At 41.2% G+C, this 18,219-nt stretch overlaps 1 protein-coding gene across 1 annotated transcript; it reads right to left on the bottom strand.

The window, feature by feature from the left end:
* Window positions 1-3,304: 3,304 nt before the first annotated feature.
* CPOX (coproporphyrinogen oxidase) lies at window positions 3,305-17,250 on the bottom strand. Its single transcript, XM_045852016.1, has 7 exons — window positions 16,309-17,250; window positions 13,955-14,098; window positions 13,578-13,688; window positions 12,310-12,451; window positions 10,180-10,398; window positions 7,049-7,153; window positions 3,305-4,756 (listed from the first exon to the last, which is right to left on the bottom strand). The coding sequence occupies exons 1-7, from the start codon at window positions 16,817-16,819 to the stop codon at window positions 4,669-4,671; spliced, it is 1,320 nt and encodes a 439-aa protein (XP_045707972.1). The 5' UTR covers window positions 16,820-17,250; the 3' UTR covers window positions 3,305-4,668.
* Between the last annotated feature and the right edge of the window lie 969 nt (window positions 17,251-18,219).

Below are 18,219 nucleotides of genomic sequence, written 5' to 3'. Positions count from 1 at the left end.
CATGTCAGTTAGTCTCAACAAGATTTGATTAGGACAGTGAAGGAGAGTCAATTTTGTGGTTTTCAGTGTGAAAGGCCGCGTGGTGGTTTCTAAGACAACCACAAATTCCTTGACACTCCTCTCAATTAACATCTATTCCTTTCCCCTTGAGTCTGTAGGTGGCTTAGTGACTCACTCAACTAATGGAAAGTCTGGGGCCCGGTCAGAAGGTAGCCTTGTTTGTGGAAATGAGAGTTTGGAGGAGCCTGTAGACCCTGTGGTCTCCGACCCACACGGAGCCTAGCCTTCGAGTGGTCCTAGTCTGAGCACTGACATATGAGTAAAAACCTGTAGATGATTCCAGCCTCGATGAACTGTAACAGGAAAAGGCACATAGAAGGATAAGTAGTCATAAAGGAACAGATGGTTTGGTCTTCTAATCCCATGCTCCGTAGCATGCTGAAGTTCTCTATTTCAAACATTCAGTTCAATAGGTGGGTAGGCAGAGTGCACTGATAGATAGGAAGCTAGTAGTTAGAGAAATTTACTTTGAATAACAGCAGAACGATCTTTTTTCCCAAATTATGCAATTGAATAACAGCATATTCAAACAAGATCCTTTTCCCAATAGTTCTGCAATTATGTTTTTTCTTCCCTAGTCTCATCTGTGACAGAAATACATTGAAGGGCATGAAAAACTGATAGGTACAGAAAATATTTAAAATTTTATCTTAATTCAATGCTCACACCCAAAAGCCCAAAACTCAACTAAATATGCTAGCAGATTTATGATAAAGGGCTTTTTAAAATATATTTTATTGATTATGCTGTTATGGTTTTCCCATTTCCCCCCTTCACTCCCCTCTACAATGTACACCCTCTCCCACCCACATTCCCCCCCTTTAGTTCATGTCCATGTGCCATAAGTCCTTTAACTTCTACATTTCCCATACTATTCTTGCCCTCCCCCTGTCTATTTTCTACCTACCATTTATGCTACTTATTCTCTGTACCTTTTCCTATTCTCTTCTCCTCCCACGCCCCTGTTGCTAACCCTCCATGTGATCTCCCTTTCTGTGGTTCTGTTCCTGTTCTAGTTGTTTGCTTAGTTTCTTTTGGTTTTGTTTTAGGTGTGGTTAATAATTGTGAGTTTGCTGTCATTTTACTATTCATGCTTTTTTTTATCTTCTTTTCTTAGATAAGTCCCTTTAATACTTCATAAAATAAGGGCTTGGTGATGATGAACTCCTTTAACTTGACCTTATCTGAGAAGCACTTTATCTGCCCTTCCATTCTAAATGCGAGCTTTGCTGGATAGAGCAATCTTGGATGTAGGTCCTTGCCTTTCATGACTTGGAATACTTCTTTCCAGCCCCTTCTTGCCTGTAAGGTCTCTTTTGAGAAATCAGCTGACAGTCTGATGGGAACTCCTTTGTAGGTTACTGTCTCCTTATCTCTTACTGCTTCTAGGATTCTCTCCTTCATTTTTACCTTAGCTAATGTAATTATGATGTGCCTTGGTGTGTTCCTTCTTGAGTCCAACTTCTTTGAGACTCTCTGAGCTTCCTGGACTTCCTGGAAGTCTATTTCCTTTGCCAGCTTGGGGAAGTTCTCCTTTATTATTTGTCCAAATAACTTTTCTACTTGTTGCTCTTCCTCTTCTCCTTCTGGAACCCCTGTAATTCAGCTGTTGGAACATTTAAAGATGTCCTGGAGGTTCCTATGCATCTTATTGTTTTTTTGAATTCTTATTTCTCCATTCTTTCCTGTTTGGTTGTTTCTTTCTTCCTTCTGGTCCACTCTGTTGTTTTGAGTCCCAGTTTCCTTCCCATCACTATTGGTTCCCTGTGCATTTTCCTTCACTTCTCTTATCATAGCCTGCATTTGTTCATCTAATTTGCACCCAAAATCAACCAATTCTGTGAGCATCCTGATCACCAGTGTTTTGAACTGTGCATCTGATAGGTTGGCTATCTCTCGGTTGCTCAAAAGGATGGATTCTGGGGCTTTAATTTGCTCTTCTGTTTGAACCATCTCTCTTTTTTTTCCTTTTTTGGTCTCGTTGCACCTGTTACAGTAAGGAGCAGAGCCTTAGGTGTTCACCAGGGCAGGGTCCCCCTGTCGCTGGGTTGTGATGTTGTATGTGGGGGCGGGGTCGAGAGGGAACAATGGCAGTTGTTCCATTCTCTGTGGGACCTCAGTCCCTTCTGCTACTTCCCCCAAGCAAACTGGGCCCCTCTGGTGCTAATTCCCGTGTGGGTGGGCTTGTGCACACTGTGAGACCCTCCAAGGACCTCCCCTGTGAGGCTGAGTGTCTCTCCATTCGCCTCAACTCCCACAGGTTTCCTCAGTGTCCTGAGGCTCTATTTCCCAGAGCTGCGATCCTGGGTTGCGTGCACTGCCTTGCTTTACAATCGTTGCCTTACTGGGTCTGCGGGTTGCCGGTTGCCACCCCTGGGCCGGGGTCTGCCAGCTGCCGCCTATACACTTGGGGTCCACCCACTGCGGTCTCGCGTGCCCCGGATGCCTTACGTGCCCAGTCCCACCGCTCTCTGCTCTCCGCACCTCGACCCACACCTGGCTGAACGTCTCTGCCCCTCCTCCCGGTCTGGATGCACAGGTCTTATTCAATTTCTTGGTTGTCCGACTTCTATTCAGATCAATTTTCTGTCACTTCTGGATGTTATTCTGTTCCTAAGTTGTTGTTGTCCCTATCTTGGTTGTGCATGGAGGTATGGTGCATCCACCTATGCCTCCATCTTGGCTGGAAGTCCCAGGACTTTTTATTATAAATGACAAGTTGAGGTTTATCTGAACATTCATTCACCCATTCATATGCCTATATGATGGGTTTTTAATTCAATCATTATTGTTGAAGTATAAATTACATGCTCAATAAAATCCCATGATTTTAAGTGTGTTCAGTGAGTTTTGGTAAATGTATACAGTTTGGTAATCACTGACACAATCAATATATGGAACATTTCCCACACCTCAAAATACTCATCTGTTCCCTTTCCCAGTCAACCTCCCAGCCCCAGCCCCTAGCAACCACTGATCTGCTGTCTGTTGTTGGAGTTGACTTTTCTGGGTTTGCACACGGTGTCCTTACACAGGGACAGCTCTCCTGTGTCTGGCTTCTTTCACTCGGCACTAAGCTTTTTTAATGCTCATCCACGTTGTTCTGTTTATCAGTAGTCGTTCCTTTTCATTACTGAGTATTTTAACATATGGATATATCACAATTTCTTTATCCATTCACCTGCCAATGGGCATTTGTGATATTTCTAATTTTTGGCTATTGTGAAAACAGGTGCCATGAAAATTTGACTGCAAAAGTTTTATTTTATTTTGGGTGGTAAAACACTTAGGAATGAGGAACTAAGGTTTTAGAACTAAGAAATACTTGCCTTCTCTTTGTCGATTATCCTGAACAAAAGTGAAAAATACAAACACATTCCATAATAAATTTAATCAGCAGACCAGGTGTTGGACAGTTGAAGACATAATCATTTTCCAGCCCTAAAGAGTCACATGTAGTTACACACATTCGACATGTTCCGAGATGATGCTTCACACCAGGTAGGAAGACACTATTCCTTACAAACTTAATGTATTGTGGATGCAAAAAAAAAACCAAAACAAAACCAAGCATGTTCCTAATACGATATAAACAAATAAACCATATTAAGAATTTTTTTGTGATTTTCCCATGAAAGAAAAATGTATTTATAAAATGTCTACATGCTTGTCACCCTCATAACATTTACATTATGTTTGCTTCAATTAAAGAAGGAAAATGTTTATCACCAATAGAGAAACATTTCCTATATTCATAGCATCCCCAGGATTGTTTAAATTTCCATATAGAACTGTCTGGAATAGAATATTTTAAATAGCAGAATCAATGGTTATAATGACTCACATTTAAAAGTGCAGAGAATCCCAAGACTAGCAAATTAGGGTTCTACAAAATTCAGTTACAACTTAGATCTTCCTTATTTAAATAACAGTGATATAGAATTAACAACTACAGGTAATCACTGAATTGTAACCTATGCAGAGATTAAGAAAATTTCAAATGTTCCCGAATATCTATCATTATGAAAAAGTGAGTATGGTATAATATTATGATTTCTACAGCAAGATACATGAATACAAACCTTATGATTAAAGAAACTTCAGTAATAACAAAGTAAAACTTTTACCTTCACTTCAAGTTGCTTTCTACAATTACTAATAAGCTCAATTTCATTGAATTAATGAAACTAAATTTATCCCAAGATGGATTTTTGTGGCTGAAACTAAAACTTTAAAAATATATATAAAATAAAAATAACATGAGAAGTTCCCTGATACAAATTGTAGTATTTAGTTGGATTCCCTTAACTCAGTACAGGAAACCCCATGTCATACTTTGTAAACCAGTCACATAAAGTGATTCTAAAAGTATAGATGAGACTTATATCTACCTATGGACTCTGACAAGCTGCCATATCACCACCCTGACAACATCCAATGGAAACCTGTGGGGCTTAAAACACAGTTCTCCACCTGCCAAGGAGGCAGACTCCAGAGTGAAGGCTGGGGCTCAAGACTCAGGTAACTGCCACACAGTGGCAACGGTGCCGGACAGCGTGGGGCAGGCGTTCTGTGTCCTCACTCCCCAGGAAGGCTTCTTTGCCTGCATCAGTGTGCCCAGTCCCTTGGATGGCGCAGAACTTCCAGAATTTCAGCTTCTTTGGAGTTCTCTGAGGGTGAATGCATGTACTCCCAGCTAAAACAACCAAAACAGAAGCAGAAAATGTAATAATAAAAATAAGTGACATACATACCTTTTTACTTAAGATAAATGAAAACTAAACTTCTAAATGAGTAAAAAATGTTGTATACCTCCTTGCCTCCACTGTGCCTAATATGCCTTTTACACAGTGGGCTTTTAAAAAACACTTATTGCTAAAGAAACAGTTTCCTAATTCTTGAGCATACTTTGATTAATACTAATATCCCCCCACCCCGCCAAAAAATGCACTTTTACTCTAAGCCATGGTTTTACGAAGTATAGAACCTGAGACGACCCATGGGCAAACTCTTTTTAGCTTCAGACTTACACATTTATTTTGTGTTACTTTCTATTTATTGAAATATTGGTTTGCCTTTTTAAATAAATTCTTTCTCAGAAAAATAATAAGAGTATAAAGTTAAAGTAAATAATACATCAGACAACATACAAATATGGTCGAAATGGCTAAGCTGTAGTATGAAGTCTGGCAAACAGTGGTCGGCACTCTTTTCCTGTAAAGGGCCACATAGTAAACACTTCAGGCTTTGTGGGGCTACATATGGTCTTCTTGCACATTCTTCTGTTTTTAATAAATCCTTTAAAAATGTAAAATCCATTCTTAGCTCAAAGGCAGTACAAAGGCAGACCACAAGTGGACTTGGATTTATCCCGCAGCCTTAAGTTTGCAGCCTCCTTGGTACAGACTATAGGAAACTAAAGGGAACCTGTTGCGTTAATGCTATTCAATGAGCAAGGGAGTGACTTCTAATCTACCCACATCTGCTTGGAATGTGCATTATAATTAGGAGCCAGAGGCCTTAAGAATTCATCTCTACTTTTTAATCACACCTCCTCTCCACAGTGGCAGAAACACCTCACAGGGATGTGTATGAAAACACACATTACTATGCAAAATAATGGTTAAACAAGGGAAGAGCCAATGCCACTGTGAAGGCAGTGACAACCACAGAGGGCACTGATCTCACAAGGCTCGATCTGGATGGCAGAATGACACAATGCAGGCCAATGTCATCCAGTAGTTCATTCTTATTTGGACATTTAAATTCACGGAGAAAAGAACATTCTAGCTCTTGTAAAGCAAACAATTTTGGGGTTTTTTCCTGATCTTTTCTATTTCAGTCTGGACACACATGATTCTCATTTTCTTAAAGGCAACAAAGTCCATTGTAGCTCTTTATTAACCTAATAGCACCAGTATAAACATATGTCTTTAAAATTCCCCACAGAGCCCTGGTCAGTGTGGCTCAGTTGGTGGGTCAAACCCATCTAGTAAACGACGGGTTTGATTCCCATTCATGGCACATGACTAGGTTGTGGGTTCCTCCCCAGTTGGGGCACATACAAGAGGCAACTGATAGATGTTTCACTCTCACATCAATGTTTCTCTCTCTCTTTCTCTGCCCCCTCACCCCCGCCCCCCTTCTCTGAAATCAAAATCAATAAGCATGTCCTCAGGTGAGGATAAAAAGAAAATAAGAATTAAAATAAAAAAATTTTTAAAAAAACTTAAATAAAATAAAATTCCCCACACAGATTTAATTAACCTCCAGGAAGCTCACAGCAGCATGTAAGCCAAAGAAAGACTGCCAAGCACCCAAAATGATCTCTCATACTTTCAAACAAGCTTAACACTCCATAATGGAGAGTACGACATTTCCTCACAAGTGCAGTAATTTCTAATGAAATTAAGTTTAAAAAGCTGACATGTTCAAATAAATAGGTCTTCCTAGAAAACAAGAAGTAGGGAAGGTTGATCTGGCCCCTTAGACACCGTCACCTCCTATCCTTCTACCCCCTGGGTCCTCTCCCTGCTCTCGAACACAAAGCTGTATCATTCATCCCCCTACTGCTTAAAGACACCCAATTTGATTTTCCTTAATTATTTGACTACGATTTTCTTATAAAATCTGCAAAGTCAAAACCAGAGAAGTCTTTAGGTAAGACATTTGCAATGTAAACATTCCTGTTTGGTGGGACGGGTTTGGGGGTGGGGGAGTAATCTTTTTTTTTTTTTTTAAGATTTTATTTATTTATTTTTAGAGAGGGAATGGAGGGAGAAAGAGAGAGAGAGAGAGAGAGAGAGAGAGAGAGAGAGAGAGAGAGAGAGAGAAACATCAATGTGCGGTTGCTGGGGGCCGTAGCCTGCAACCCAGGCATGTACCCTGACTGGGAATCAAACCTGCGACACTTTGGTTAGCAGCCCGTGCTCAATCCACTGAGCTACGCCAGCCAGGGGGAGTAATCTTTATGATCAGTTATTCTTACCGGGCAGTTAGAGGCAAAGACATCAAGATGCTCTCGATCCTGGATCCTGGGGTGAAGAGGCCAAACTTTGTGCCCCGATCATACAGCAGGTTAAATTCAACATACCTGACATAAAGATATCAAATAGTATTAAGGGTCAGCTGAATAAAATCTTTCTTAAAGGTAGTCCATAATGAATTCTTAAAGGGGGCACTTCTTCCTGCACACCCCCATCAGCTGGAACACCCGTCTACAGCCAGTTGTGTTTTCTCCATCTGGACAGGCGGACATAAAAGGGTATTCTATTCAACAAACAAAAGGATACAGATTTGGTCCCAACACAAGGCAGTTATAAAATAAGAAGGTTGTTTTCCAACAAATAAAAAGCATGAACACACAGCTGGGAACTTTAAGGCACAACAGTCATGGAAAAGAAATGGCACCCTAGGTGAGGACAGTGCAGCTCCTCGGGCCCTCCCACGGTCTGGGGTACTTCAGTCAAAAGTTTCATTCCACTGCCTATAACTCACAAGTCCTACTACCAGGTAAAAATCTTATAATTAAAAGGCCATGCAAATAACAGCAATCTATTAATATTTACCAACATATTCTAGATATTTCCTTCTATTAAATACTTAAATAGCATTAATAAATGGTAATATAATTCAGTCTTCCTGTGGAATCATGGCAATAATAATAATGATTGAGTTGCAGTGCTCAAATTTTATTTAAGGTATTAAATAGTTATCAGTATGCAAAATATTACTTAAGTGGATCTTATTACTATGCAAAATATAATTTAGTATGCAAAATATAGTTTAAGTGAATCTTAACTTCTTCCTCACTAAGACCATAGAAAAGAATTTCCACTTCTCAGCCCTTTTCTGCCCCTGCCTCATTATACCTTTCTGAAACATGGTATTTACAGAATGGCTGTGGTTCTCTGATGTGTACTGATGTCTTTATCAAAGACCCTTGTAAGAAGCTCCCTAAGTAAGCTTTCTGTAGGATCCCCTGCTGCTTTCTTTTTTGAGTGAATGATGCTCCTTCCTGTACATTAGCCTCTCTGACTCCCACCAGGTTTCACTTAGAGCTGACCTTTCTGATTCTTTCCATATATGAATCCTCTCTGAGGTACCAGTGGACTATGGACTTTAACCATTCCCTTCAATTTAACTGATGCCTAAATTTTATCCCATTTCCCTTTCCCAAAATACAACAAAACAACAGTAAATTAAAGTTAATCTTTAGTTTCTGCTCTTCTATGAAAAAAGAAAGACTAACACTTTAACTGAAATTCAAGGTCTAAGGGGAGAATAACAGTAACTGAGGGCAAGAGACTAAAAGAGTCTGCAAGTACAGACTGTGAAGTAAGAAGGGATGCAGTTGGATCACTGCAGGGGAAACTCTTTTTGGGATGGGAGGAGGGGAAGAGCAGCTCTGAAGGAGCAGATAGGAGCAGATAGGGTTGTAAATGCCTAGTGAGACAGCGCAGACAGTGCTGGTAAATGCAGTGAAGGGCTGGGGTAATCTTTAGCCCCAGAGTTTACTGCCAGCCTGAAGCCCAGAGATAAGGGTGGTAGAAGGTGGCCTGAACAATCGCCACCACACCACAGAAAGTTAATCTAACACCCCACACTTCTAACTCAAAAACCAAACAACATGTGATGATATTTACAAATGGAACTTCAAAATGTCATTAAATAATGAAAAAAAAAACACACAAAAATACATCATTCCTATGTCCAAGAGGTGTTAAAGGCTTCACTTCCTTAGCATTCAAAAAACCTGCCAGTTTTGCATATGAAATCTTATGCAAAACTAGAACATTGCACTTTCCACAGCTTTGTTTTTTTCTTTTTCAGTTATCCTCTTAGGTGTACCTTCCCCACTAAACTGTGAGCTTATTTTCACAGGCCCATGTTATGCTCACCTTTGTAGCCAGCCCTAGGGGGCATATGAGAAATGTCAAGTGGAAAAGGAAAGGCAAAGTAAAGGTGTATTTGAGAAATTACAGGAAAAACAACAAACAGGTTCCAAAACAGATGAATTGTTTAAGAAGTTTTTAAGAAGAAAAATTAATCAGCTCTCATTTTCGCAAGTTTATAAATAGGGACTCAGAAAGCACAGGCAGTCATGAGGAAGAATACAAACATTTATCTTTAGACTTAGGACATTAGTGAAGCTGACCTTTTCCAGGCACTAGTCTTACCTCCTGAAGAACCCAAAGTATCATATGCCTGAGACAGAACAACCTCAAATGAGATAATCCATTTTATAGCTATAAACCAGTAATATATATGCAATGAAGATGGCACTGAGAAACATGCAAGCTGGCAGAGTGGATAATTTAGAGCTGAGTCACAAGCACACCCCAGTGAAGATAACTTCACGATGATCACCAGAGTGAGCTCAGCAAGCTCAATGCACAGAGCAGGAAGGCTAAGGTGGGTATCAGGGGAAGAAACACAAACCTACTTCAGCCACTTCTTTCATGAATGGGAAAGACTGCAAGTTTTGATGTCATGATAACCTGGTTCCACCCCCAGGATCCTTTATTTACCACCTATGTAATCTTGGGCAAGGAACTTGCCTTTCTAGATGAGAAGTCTTTCATCTAGAAAATGATGATTGGTTTGTGGAAAAAATTAGATGCAAACTGACTCATATATTGGTTGGCACATAGTAGGGACGCCATAATTAGTAAATACCATTAGGTATAAATAATTTCTAAAATGATTTTTTCATTAAAACAACTTCCACAAAACCTTACTGATGAATGAAAAAAAGGTGTGATTCCAATTTAAGAAATAGCAAATCCTTAAACGATACCTGTTATTTTGGCATAAGGCTGCAGGGTACTGCTAGAAGACTACCTAAAAGAAACTGGCTGAATTAAAAAACATGCCTACTATGAATCTCCTCATATAGACAAGTGAAATACACTTTGCTCTTTCTGTAATACTATTTTACACAATGATTTTTTTTATTCATTTACTATTCATCTAGTTACGAAAAGAAGTTAGGAAGAGTATTAACACAATGCTGGCAACGTATCTGCCCAAGATAACACACCACCCACTATTACCACAGCTGCTCCACCTCCCCCACAGTTACACAATGACATGGTTTATTCTCCTTTCCTCACTCACCGTCCTCTCCGGAGCTGCTGCCACAGCTTCTCCTGAGGGGTGAATGAGTCATCACGGTGCTTTTTCACAAGGGGAATGTAAGAAGGAATGACAGCCTGGGCACAGCTCTGCACAAAGTGAAACACTTCCTCCTTGGATGGAGAGTCAAGGTCATCGAAAAAGATACCCCCAATACCCCTCCGCTCCCCACGATGGGTTATAAAAAAGTAATCGTCACACCTGGAAAACAGAGCAAGGCCAAATCAGGGATCAAAGGGAAAAAAACTGAAGGCATGAAAATCAATGTGAGTGTTTCAACTCAGAGCACTATCCTTGACTAATGCTAGCACCGTGTCCTTACTCTTTGTCCTACTATAAAAACAAAACTAGGGCTTTAGACAGAGTTCCTGCCATTAGTGCCAGTATTGGATATGGTTTTACTTTTATCTGCAAAGCAAGTAGGCAATTTAATACATGTCTATCTAAAGCCTATGGCACTCTAAGACCTTTAGCAAAAGAGAGAAAACAGCCCAGTATTAATGCTGTATTTCTGGAAACAAGTGATGCTGCTGCCCTCAGAAGCATTGCTGCTTCTGAAGAAGGCAAGACAGAACTCTTCTACCAACAAGACCAAAACCAGGCTCCTCACTGGGCACCAACCCCGAGCTCTCCGAATCAAGTTCTTTATTAACCAAAGGAAGGTGTAGTAAATAATCTCTAAGGTCTCTTTTAGCAATAAAACTTGATGGCTTAATGGCATGCATGACTGGGAGAAGTGATGATGGAAGGAAATGTTCAGAGCATACAGTCTTCAGCATGCTAAAGGCGACCCCTGTGAGCCCACACACGAAACTATCCGTCTGTCCTCATGTCTTTCCCTGTCTGTGGCTCCTAGAGAACCTTTCCTAAGAAGCCATTTCTTCAATGTTAAATTTATAAACTAGTTTACATTGGGGAAATGGTTCTTTTGATAATTTTTATAGAATAAGGGTCTCTTAAGTGGAAAAACCTGTACAAGAAAAAAACTAAAAGCCATGTACAAGTTTCTTAAAAATAACTGTAATAGCTTAAACAAAAATAGGCTATAAATGCCCAGAACTGCTGGACTGCTGTAAGTCACCTCGACTGTGACTTGTTGGCTTCCCCCTCCCAGCCCCACGCACTGTGTTAACATAGTTAAGGGACATCCCGAGCAAGGGTATGAAGTCAGCTTTAACCAAATCACATTTTAAAACCTCTCTTTATGAAATTAAGAAATTTGCTACATACTTACACTAAAAAGTTCTTTTTAATTAGCCTACATCCTAGATATTACTATTACCCAGTTAAAATGACAAAAAAGAGAAAACCAAAACCAGCGACTGTCTACCCTACCAATCCTCCTCCTGGAAGGATGCTGATTTGTGGGAGAAAAAAATGCCCTTCATCTTACATCTGTGCATCTCTTCATCAAATGAAAAGAATATTCAAATGCTTTACCTTTCTGGGTATTTTAAAGTTGAACCCCATGCTCTTACATAAAAGACATCAAGCAAGGACATTATTAGCTATAAAAGCAAAGGAAAAAAGTAAAACCTTTCTGTTCTTCCTTTTTCAAGAATGCCAATTAGCTCTAAGCAGTTTGAGTGCTTTCATTCCAAATAGTTTATGCCTGGGCTCCGTTTCACATCCACCAAACATCCCGGGTCTCCTCACAACTCCTTTGTTTTTCTTTTCTTTATAGAAGTTTCTTTCACAAAGTGTCCAGTTCCACCTTTCTCCTTGTCCAAAGTCTCTGGTATGTTTGCATCTGCCCCTAGCAGTTCTCCAACCCCTCCTATGCCCTCATCTGTTCCCGAGGCAATAAAAAGACAATTCTCATCTAGGATGGGAATACCCCATCATAGTATTAAAAAGCCTTGGATTCACAATCATAAATCACCTTAAAGTTTATATTCTAAATCATTTGGAATCCAACAAGATGCTGCTACCCAGTTTTTATTGCAGACATTCAAATATTCCTAAGTAAATAATGTACGAAAACCACGTAAGACTGGTATCCCAATTCTGGTGGGCAAAGAACACAGTTCTACCTTCATTAGCTGAAAAAGTTATTTAGTGAGGAACAGAATATACTATAGGTATCATGACAAGTTCAGTATCTTTACCTACCATTTTTTAAACTTAGGGTAGAGATCTGGGCCATGCCGGTCACAAGCCTCCTTTAGAGTTCTGTGAAAATGGACAGCATCCTCGTGGTTCAGGTATGTTGGAGTAAGGTCACATCCACCACCAAACCACCACTGCTTGTTACCTACCAAATCAAGACATGTAAATGTGATCTGGACTCTGGACTTTGAGATGCAGTACACTGTTCACTGTTACTAGCAAACTTAATTTACCAGCTTATTTTATTAAACATGAAATGGGTAACAATAAAAACAAAACCCCCTGAATTTAGCTCTGAAGGGCCAGTAAGGCCTAGACAGGAAAGAAGAGGAAGTAGAAAATTAAAAAGTGAGAGAGCAGACCAGGCAGGTAAATGGTATGCACAGGGAAGGGAATGATCACACACCACACAAGTGGACCAGGGTGTGCCTTTCAACTCTGGCTGCATATTAAAATCACATGAGAAGCTTAAAATGCCTCTGCTAGGTCACAATTAAAAAAAAAAACCACCACCACCCAGGAGATTCTTTCCCTGTACTGAGAACAATTGCCACCTTCTCCCTTTTCCCCTGGAAAGGGTAAAAACACTTGTTGAGGGAGACAACTTACCATTTGAGAATAACTACTTCATGTGCTTAGTTAGGGTTTTCAGTACCAGTTATCAATTTTTAAATATTAAACAGTTGAACCAAACTAAGTGGCTTCAAAATGAAAAGCTAAAAACATTGACTCTAAATGCCTCACCCACAGAGACACCAACAGGTGCAGCGTGGCACTGCATAGATGCTCTGACAGGTGGTAAGAGCTGGCCCAGCTGATGGGGGACCTAGGCTGGAACTACTTGTATAAAACCAAGCAGGATCGACTGCACCCCATCTCATAATGCATTGGTGACTCACAAGGCAGTGCATGTGGAAGATATTTTTCAAAAGCAAGTTCTCAGTTTCAACTTAAACCTTGCACATGAGGTTTTCCTTTCAGTGCAATAAGTTTGTATTTGCAAAGAACCCTGTGTGCATACACTTTATGTTGAGGTTCATTAAATCATTCCTTCTGTGCTGGAGGAAATATGGAGGAGGACAAAGTCCAGCCAATATCATTTTCACTTTTCATGGCCAGTGCATAATCCATTTTCTTGCCAAGGAATAAGCCTGAAAAACCTAGTTAAAACTGTATTTATTCATTCACATTATTAGGTATTATGCACACAAACCTGTTTTAAAATACACATTTTGCACAGTTATACTTTCCATAGCTCTGGGCACACTTACCATCAGCTTCTTCGACTTCAAAGTATCTATAGTTGAAATGGATAGTAGGGGCATGAGGATTCTTGGGGTGGATAACGGAGCTCACACCCATAGCAGAAAATGGCAGTTTACCTGGAAAGTAAAACACAGAGTGTTTTGTATCAAGCCAAGCCACCTGGCTTGATAGAAAATACCTCCAACATGGTTTCCTGATCAATTTTCAAAAGCTGCTTTTTAATTTTTCCTTAAAATATAATTTTAGAAAAGTAAGTATGAACATGTTTATCGAGCATATGCACCCAAATGGCTTTTTACAGAAGGAACATTTATTTTACAAATAAAACTTGTAGGGGAAAATGGTTTGCAGCAACTATTAAAGGCTATGGAGACTGGTTTACCATCTTTACTCTTCAGATTCTTTCCTCTGCTTTTCATTTGCTTTGCTGCTTCCTCAGAAAGATTTCCATGAACGACAGAAATGCTCACGCCGGCCTTTTCAAAAACATGCCCATCTTGAAGCACACAGCTGATGCCACCACCTCCTGTTCACAGAAATGTAAAATGAGGAGAGAATGGAACTGAAAACAAAATGCAAAATTGAAAACAACCCTTGGTGGGGTGGTAGGATTAGGAGTTATTTTCCATAATTTCTGAGTATTTATGATTTTCAGGTGCAATAAAATTAGATAATTAGCTTAGCTTTATAACATTTGCTACTGATCACAGGCAAATATTACCTCCCCAAATCACCAAAATCAGTATTTCTTCCACATTTTATGCTGCCATCTAAAATCAATTGCCAGAATGTCTTCTCTTCAAATACTAGTTCTCTTGTTATAATCAACGAGAGAAAGCTAAGGTTAAAAACCAGCATAGGTATACCTGAACATTGTATTATCACCGAATTAAAGAGCCCCATATTGTTTCAACTGTTTTTTTCTCAGTGTGCTGTTTGCCTTTTAATTTTGTTTACAGGCAACTGAAAAACAGTAAATATCCAATCACTTAAGGGATTTGGAACCTTAAACTGGGTGAGACACACAGTGACATTTAGGTACATAAGCTTTACTATTAGTAGTGGGTCTCTTGGTTTTTTAAGACACTAGAGGTACCACATGAGCAACTGTTTCATAAAGGTTCATGTTTGGCTTGTTTTATTTCTAAGACTTTTATGAGCTGGAAAAGACATACAATGATCAAATACAACTCCTGTATATTTCAAATGAGGAAACTGATGCACAGAAAGGCCAACACTTTATCTAAGAACACATAACTGGCAAATGGCCCAATTTGCCTCAGTGTTTTCTATTGGGTTGGCCAAAAAGTCTGTTACATTTTTTCCGTAAAATAAAAGACATATTTTGCATTTTCACCAATGACTTTATTGATTTGGATATTTTGAGTATGTTGGTTATCTCCCACTACTGGCTTCTAGTGGGCAGAGGCCAGAGGTGATGCTGAACATCTTCCAATGCATAAGACAACCCCACAGCAAAGAATTATTTGGCCAAAATGTCAACAGTACCAAGAAATTTCACAAACCACTTTTGACACATTCAATCAGTCACAGCACCTTTTCCATACACTGCACAAAAGTTTTTTTGGTGGTTTAGTTGCGTTTTTACCTTTCTTGAAATGTAAAGCATAATACATTGAAAATGTTGTGTATTTTCTTCCATCTTTAATATTAAAATGGCTGTACAAAAATTCACCAATTTTAATAAGTTTTTTTAAATGCATGCTGATGTGACAGCTGTCACAATACAATCTAACAAAATTGTTTCTGGAGCCATCATATGGGAAAAATGTAACATACTTTTTGGCCAATCCAATATGCATCAGACACTATTCTAAACACTTGACATTTATTTATCTCATTTAATCCTTATAGTACCCTCATATGTTATTTCTAATCTTGTTTCATAGCTAAGGAAACAGAGACACTGAAAAAGTTACTTCTGAAGATCACACAGTCTAATACTTGAGATTCTGTGTCCTCGTTCAATGGTCTTCACTTAAAAACATTACAAGATGGAAAACCAGGTTAAACTTCACTTAATATGAATATGGGTGTATCAAAGCCCAAGACCAGCTGATGAGAGCAAAGTCAGAAATCCTTCAAGTTTAGGACCAAGACGTTGGGTTTCACTGTACCGGGAATAAAATGATCATGAATATGTAAGTACTGGATTGTAATATGAGGTATTTGCCATTGGAAGGAAAGATTACCCTAGCAGGAAACAGATTGGTGCATTTTGTATAACTACTGACAAACTGATAAAACATATCTTGTGCAATTTGGGAAAGCGACACAATTACACCCTTGGCTGGAGGACTCTGGCTGACACTTAGCAAAGAGCGGGCAAGTTTCTCTTTCCATCTCCATTGGAAGGGAAGGTATAAAGGCACCAAAAGAAAGACATAAAATATCGGGGAAATCTACGCTCAGTTACAAATGTGGACATCCACTGTTGGCTAAAATAACCCTGAGAGTTCTATGAAAAAACGCCACTATACAACTGCAAAGATTTTGAAATGTCCATTACTCTAGAGTGACAGCAGATCTGGTTCCACACCTGCAAGAAAAAGGCTGAAGCCACTTTCAGTGTCAATCTTTCTAACGGTGTCCCTTCTAATCTAGCAGATACCCCTTTGCTACTCCCACCCTCTTTTCTGAATCATTTTCTGCCGGCAACTTAAAGCCCAATCTCTCTTTTGCCCATCTTCACCTCCAGCTACGCGCCGACCTCACCTTCCTTCCTCTCCCACCGGTCCACAGAGAAGCTGGCAACCCCGTCGACCTGTGACAGCGCCTTGCACACCTGGGCCTGGGTCTCCAGGATCAGAAGCTCCATCTTGGTCTTCATGTCGCCCGGCCTCCTCCGCAGCTCGTGCAGGTCGGTCACAGGCAAGGCCATGAAGCAGCTGCAACGGCGGGCCAGCTCATCCTCCTCCTCCGGCCTACCAGGAGAGGGGCCGCGCGTCCCCGAGCTCTTGGGCACCATCTCCGCCCGCCGTACGTGACCAAAGGCGGCGGCACCTAGCCCCGCCAGGGCCACCGCCAGCCCTGTACCCAGCCGGGAGCCTCCTCCGGCTGTCCAGCCACTCCCCAGCCCGCGGCTCTGCTCGGTGCGGGAAGCCCCCGGGGGGCGGCAGACGCGTCCCGCTGTGCAGCGTCGGGACCATGCGTGCAGCTCCCTGCAGCCGCCACGAGACCAGTGCCAGCAGGGGCCCGCGCCCAGTCGGCCCAGGTGCAAGGCCATGCTCCCGCACTGTCACCCGGGGCCGTGCCCGCGTCCCGGAGATCGGCCCTTGAGCGTTCCCAAGAGTCCCGAGCCCACGAGCCGCAATGGGACGGCGAACTTTTGGCGGAGTCCTTCCACCAGGTCTGTTCCGGGCGGCCGGCTGGGGCGGCGGGCCGCGGCTGGCGAGCGGGGGATTCTGGGAGCTGTAGTGCGGCTGCTATCGCCGCCCGCAGGAGCGGTCCCGAGAAAGATAAAGAATCCGTCTTCCGCACCAGGGTGTGCTCGACTGGAAAGAGAGCTGGGGCGCAGAAAGTGCCAGATTACAGTGGGGGCGTAAGCAGAGAGATAAAAGCGACTTTCTTGTAAATTACGTCCCTGGTATGCCGTTCAATCAGCCACGGGCAGAAGACCAAGGAGGACTGGACCCGGGGGAATGACTGGGACAGAAATAAAGCCTGAAGACCCGCCCCCCGCCCCCACCTACACTTTCCAACAGGGTTGCAAATCCTGACTCCTCTATAGAAGGCCGCTTCGTTCCTGGGTACCTGGTTCTAGTTCCGCAGAGTTTGTGGAACTTGTAGGATTGGTTGGGGGGCGGGGCGGGGCGGGGGCGGGGGTGGCCGAGAAATTTCTTGCCTAGTGGCGAGTTTCTAAAGAAGTCTGAAAAAAACCGTGGAAGCTTCCTAAGAATTCCTAGGAATATACTTCCTGGGATCAACTTGATATCACAGTTCTATCATTAAAATATTCTCAGGCCTTGCTTTTCCTACGATTAAGACAGGAAAAGTAACTATTTTACTAGACCAGCATAAAGTTCATGACCTGGTGTGTTTGGGTGGACAAGGAATAAGATTTAAACATTTATCATCATCCTGCAGTTGTAGGATGCTGCCAACTATTTCTCAGGTTTAGTACTTCTAACAATTCCTGTACACTAGGCAGGAAAAACATTTATACTCCCTCTACCCCCACTCCCAAACACGCACACATACACACACTTTTAAAAATGAGAAAGGAAGCTAATGCAGATCTGATGGACAGATTTTTTTTGTTCCTGTAACCATATCACAGTTCCATGTTGTCTGAACATAAAAGTGTAAAAGTGATTGTCCTGAGCTAATTTGCCCTTTCAGTCTCCAGGATGTTTTTAATTTCTTTTTTATTTTAAGATTTTATTTTTTTTACTTATAGAAAGAGGGGAAGGGAAGGTGACAGAGAGGGAGAGAAACATCCATGTGGTTCTTATGCACACAGACAGGGCATGTGCCCTGATGGGAATCCAACTGGTGACCTTCCACTTTGTGGACAATGCCCAACCAACTGAGCCACATTGGTAAGGGCTGATTTTAATTTCTAGTAGTAGATATTTAAGTCACTGGTGGTGGTTTCTACAGGTTTTTCTTAACGGCTAGATGTAG

The sequence above is a fragment of the Phyllostomus hastatus genome, unplaced genomic scaffold, assembly GCF_019186645.2.
Source record: "Phyllostomus hastatus isolate PE091 unplaced genomic scaffold, TTU_PhHast_1.1 phas_contig_86, whole genome shotgun sequence".
Taxonomy (NCBI): Eukaryota; Metazoa; Chordata; class Mammalia; order Chiroptera; family Phyllostomidae; genus Phyllostomus; species Phyllostomus hastatus.
The sequence above is the reverse complement of the archived record's forward strand: the minus strand, read 5'-3'. Positions and strand labels throughout refer to the sequence as shown.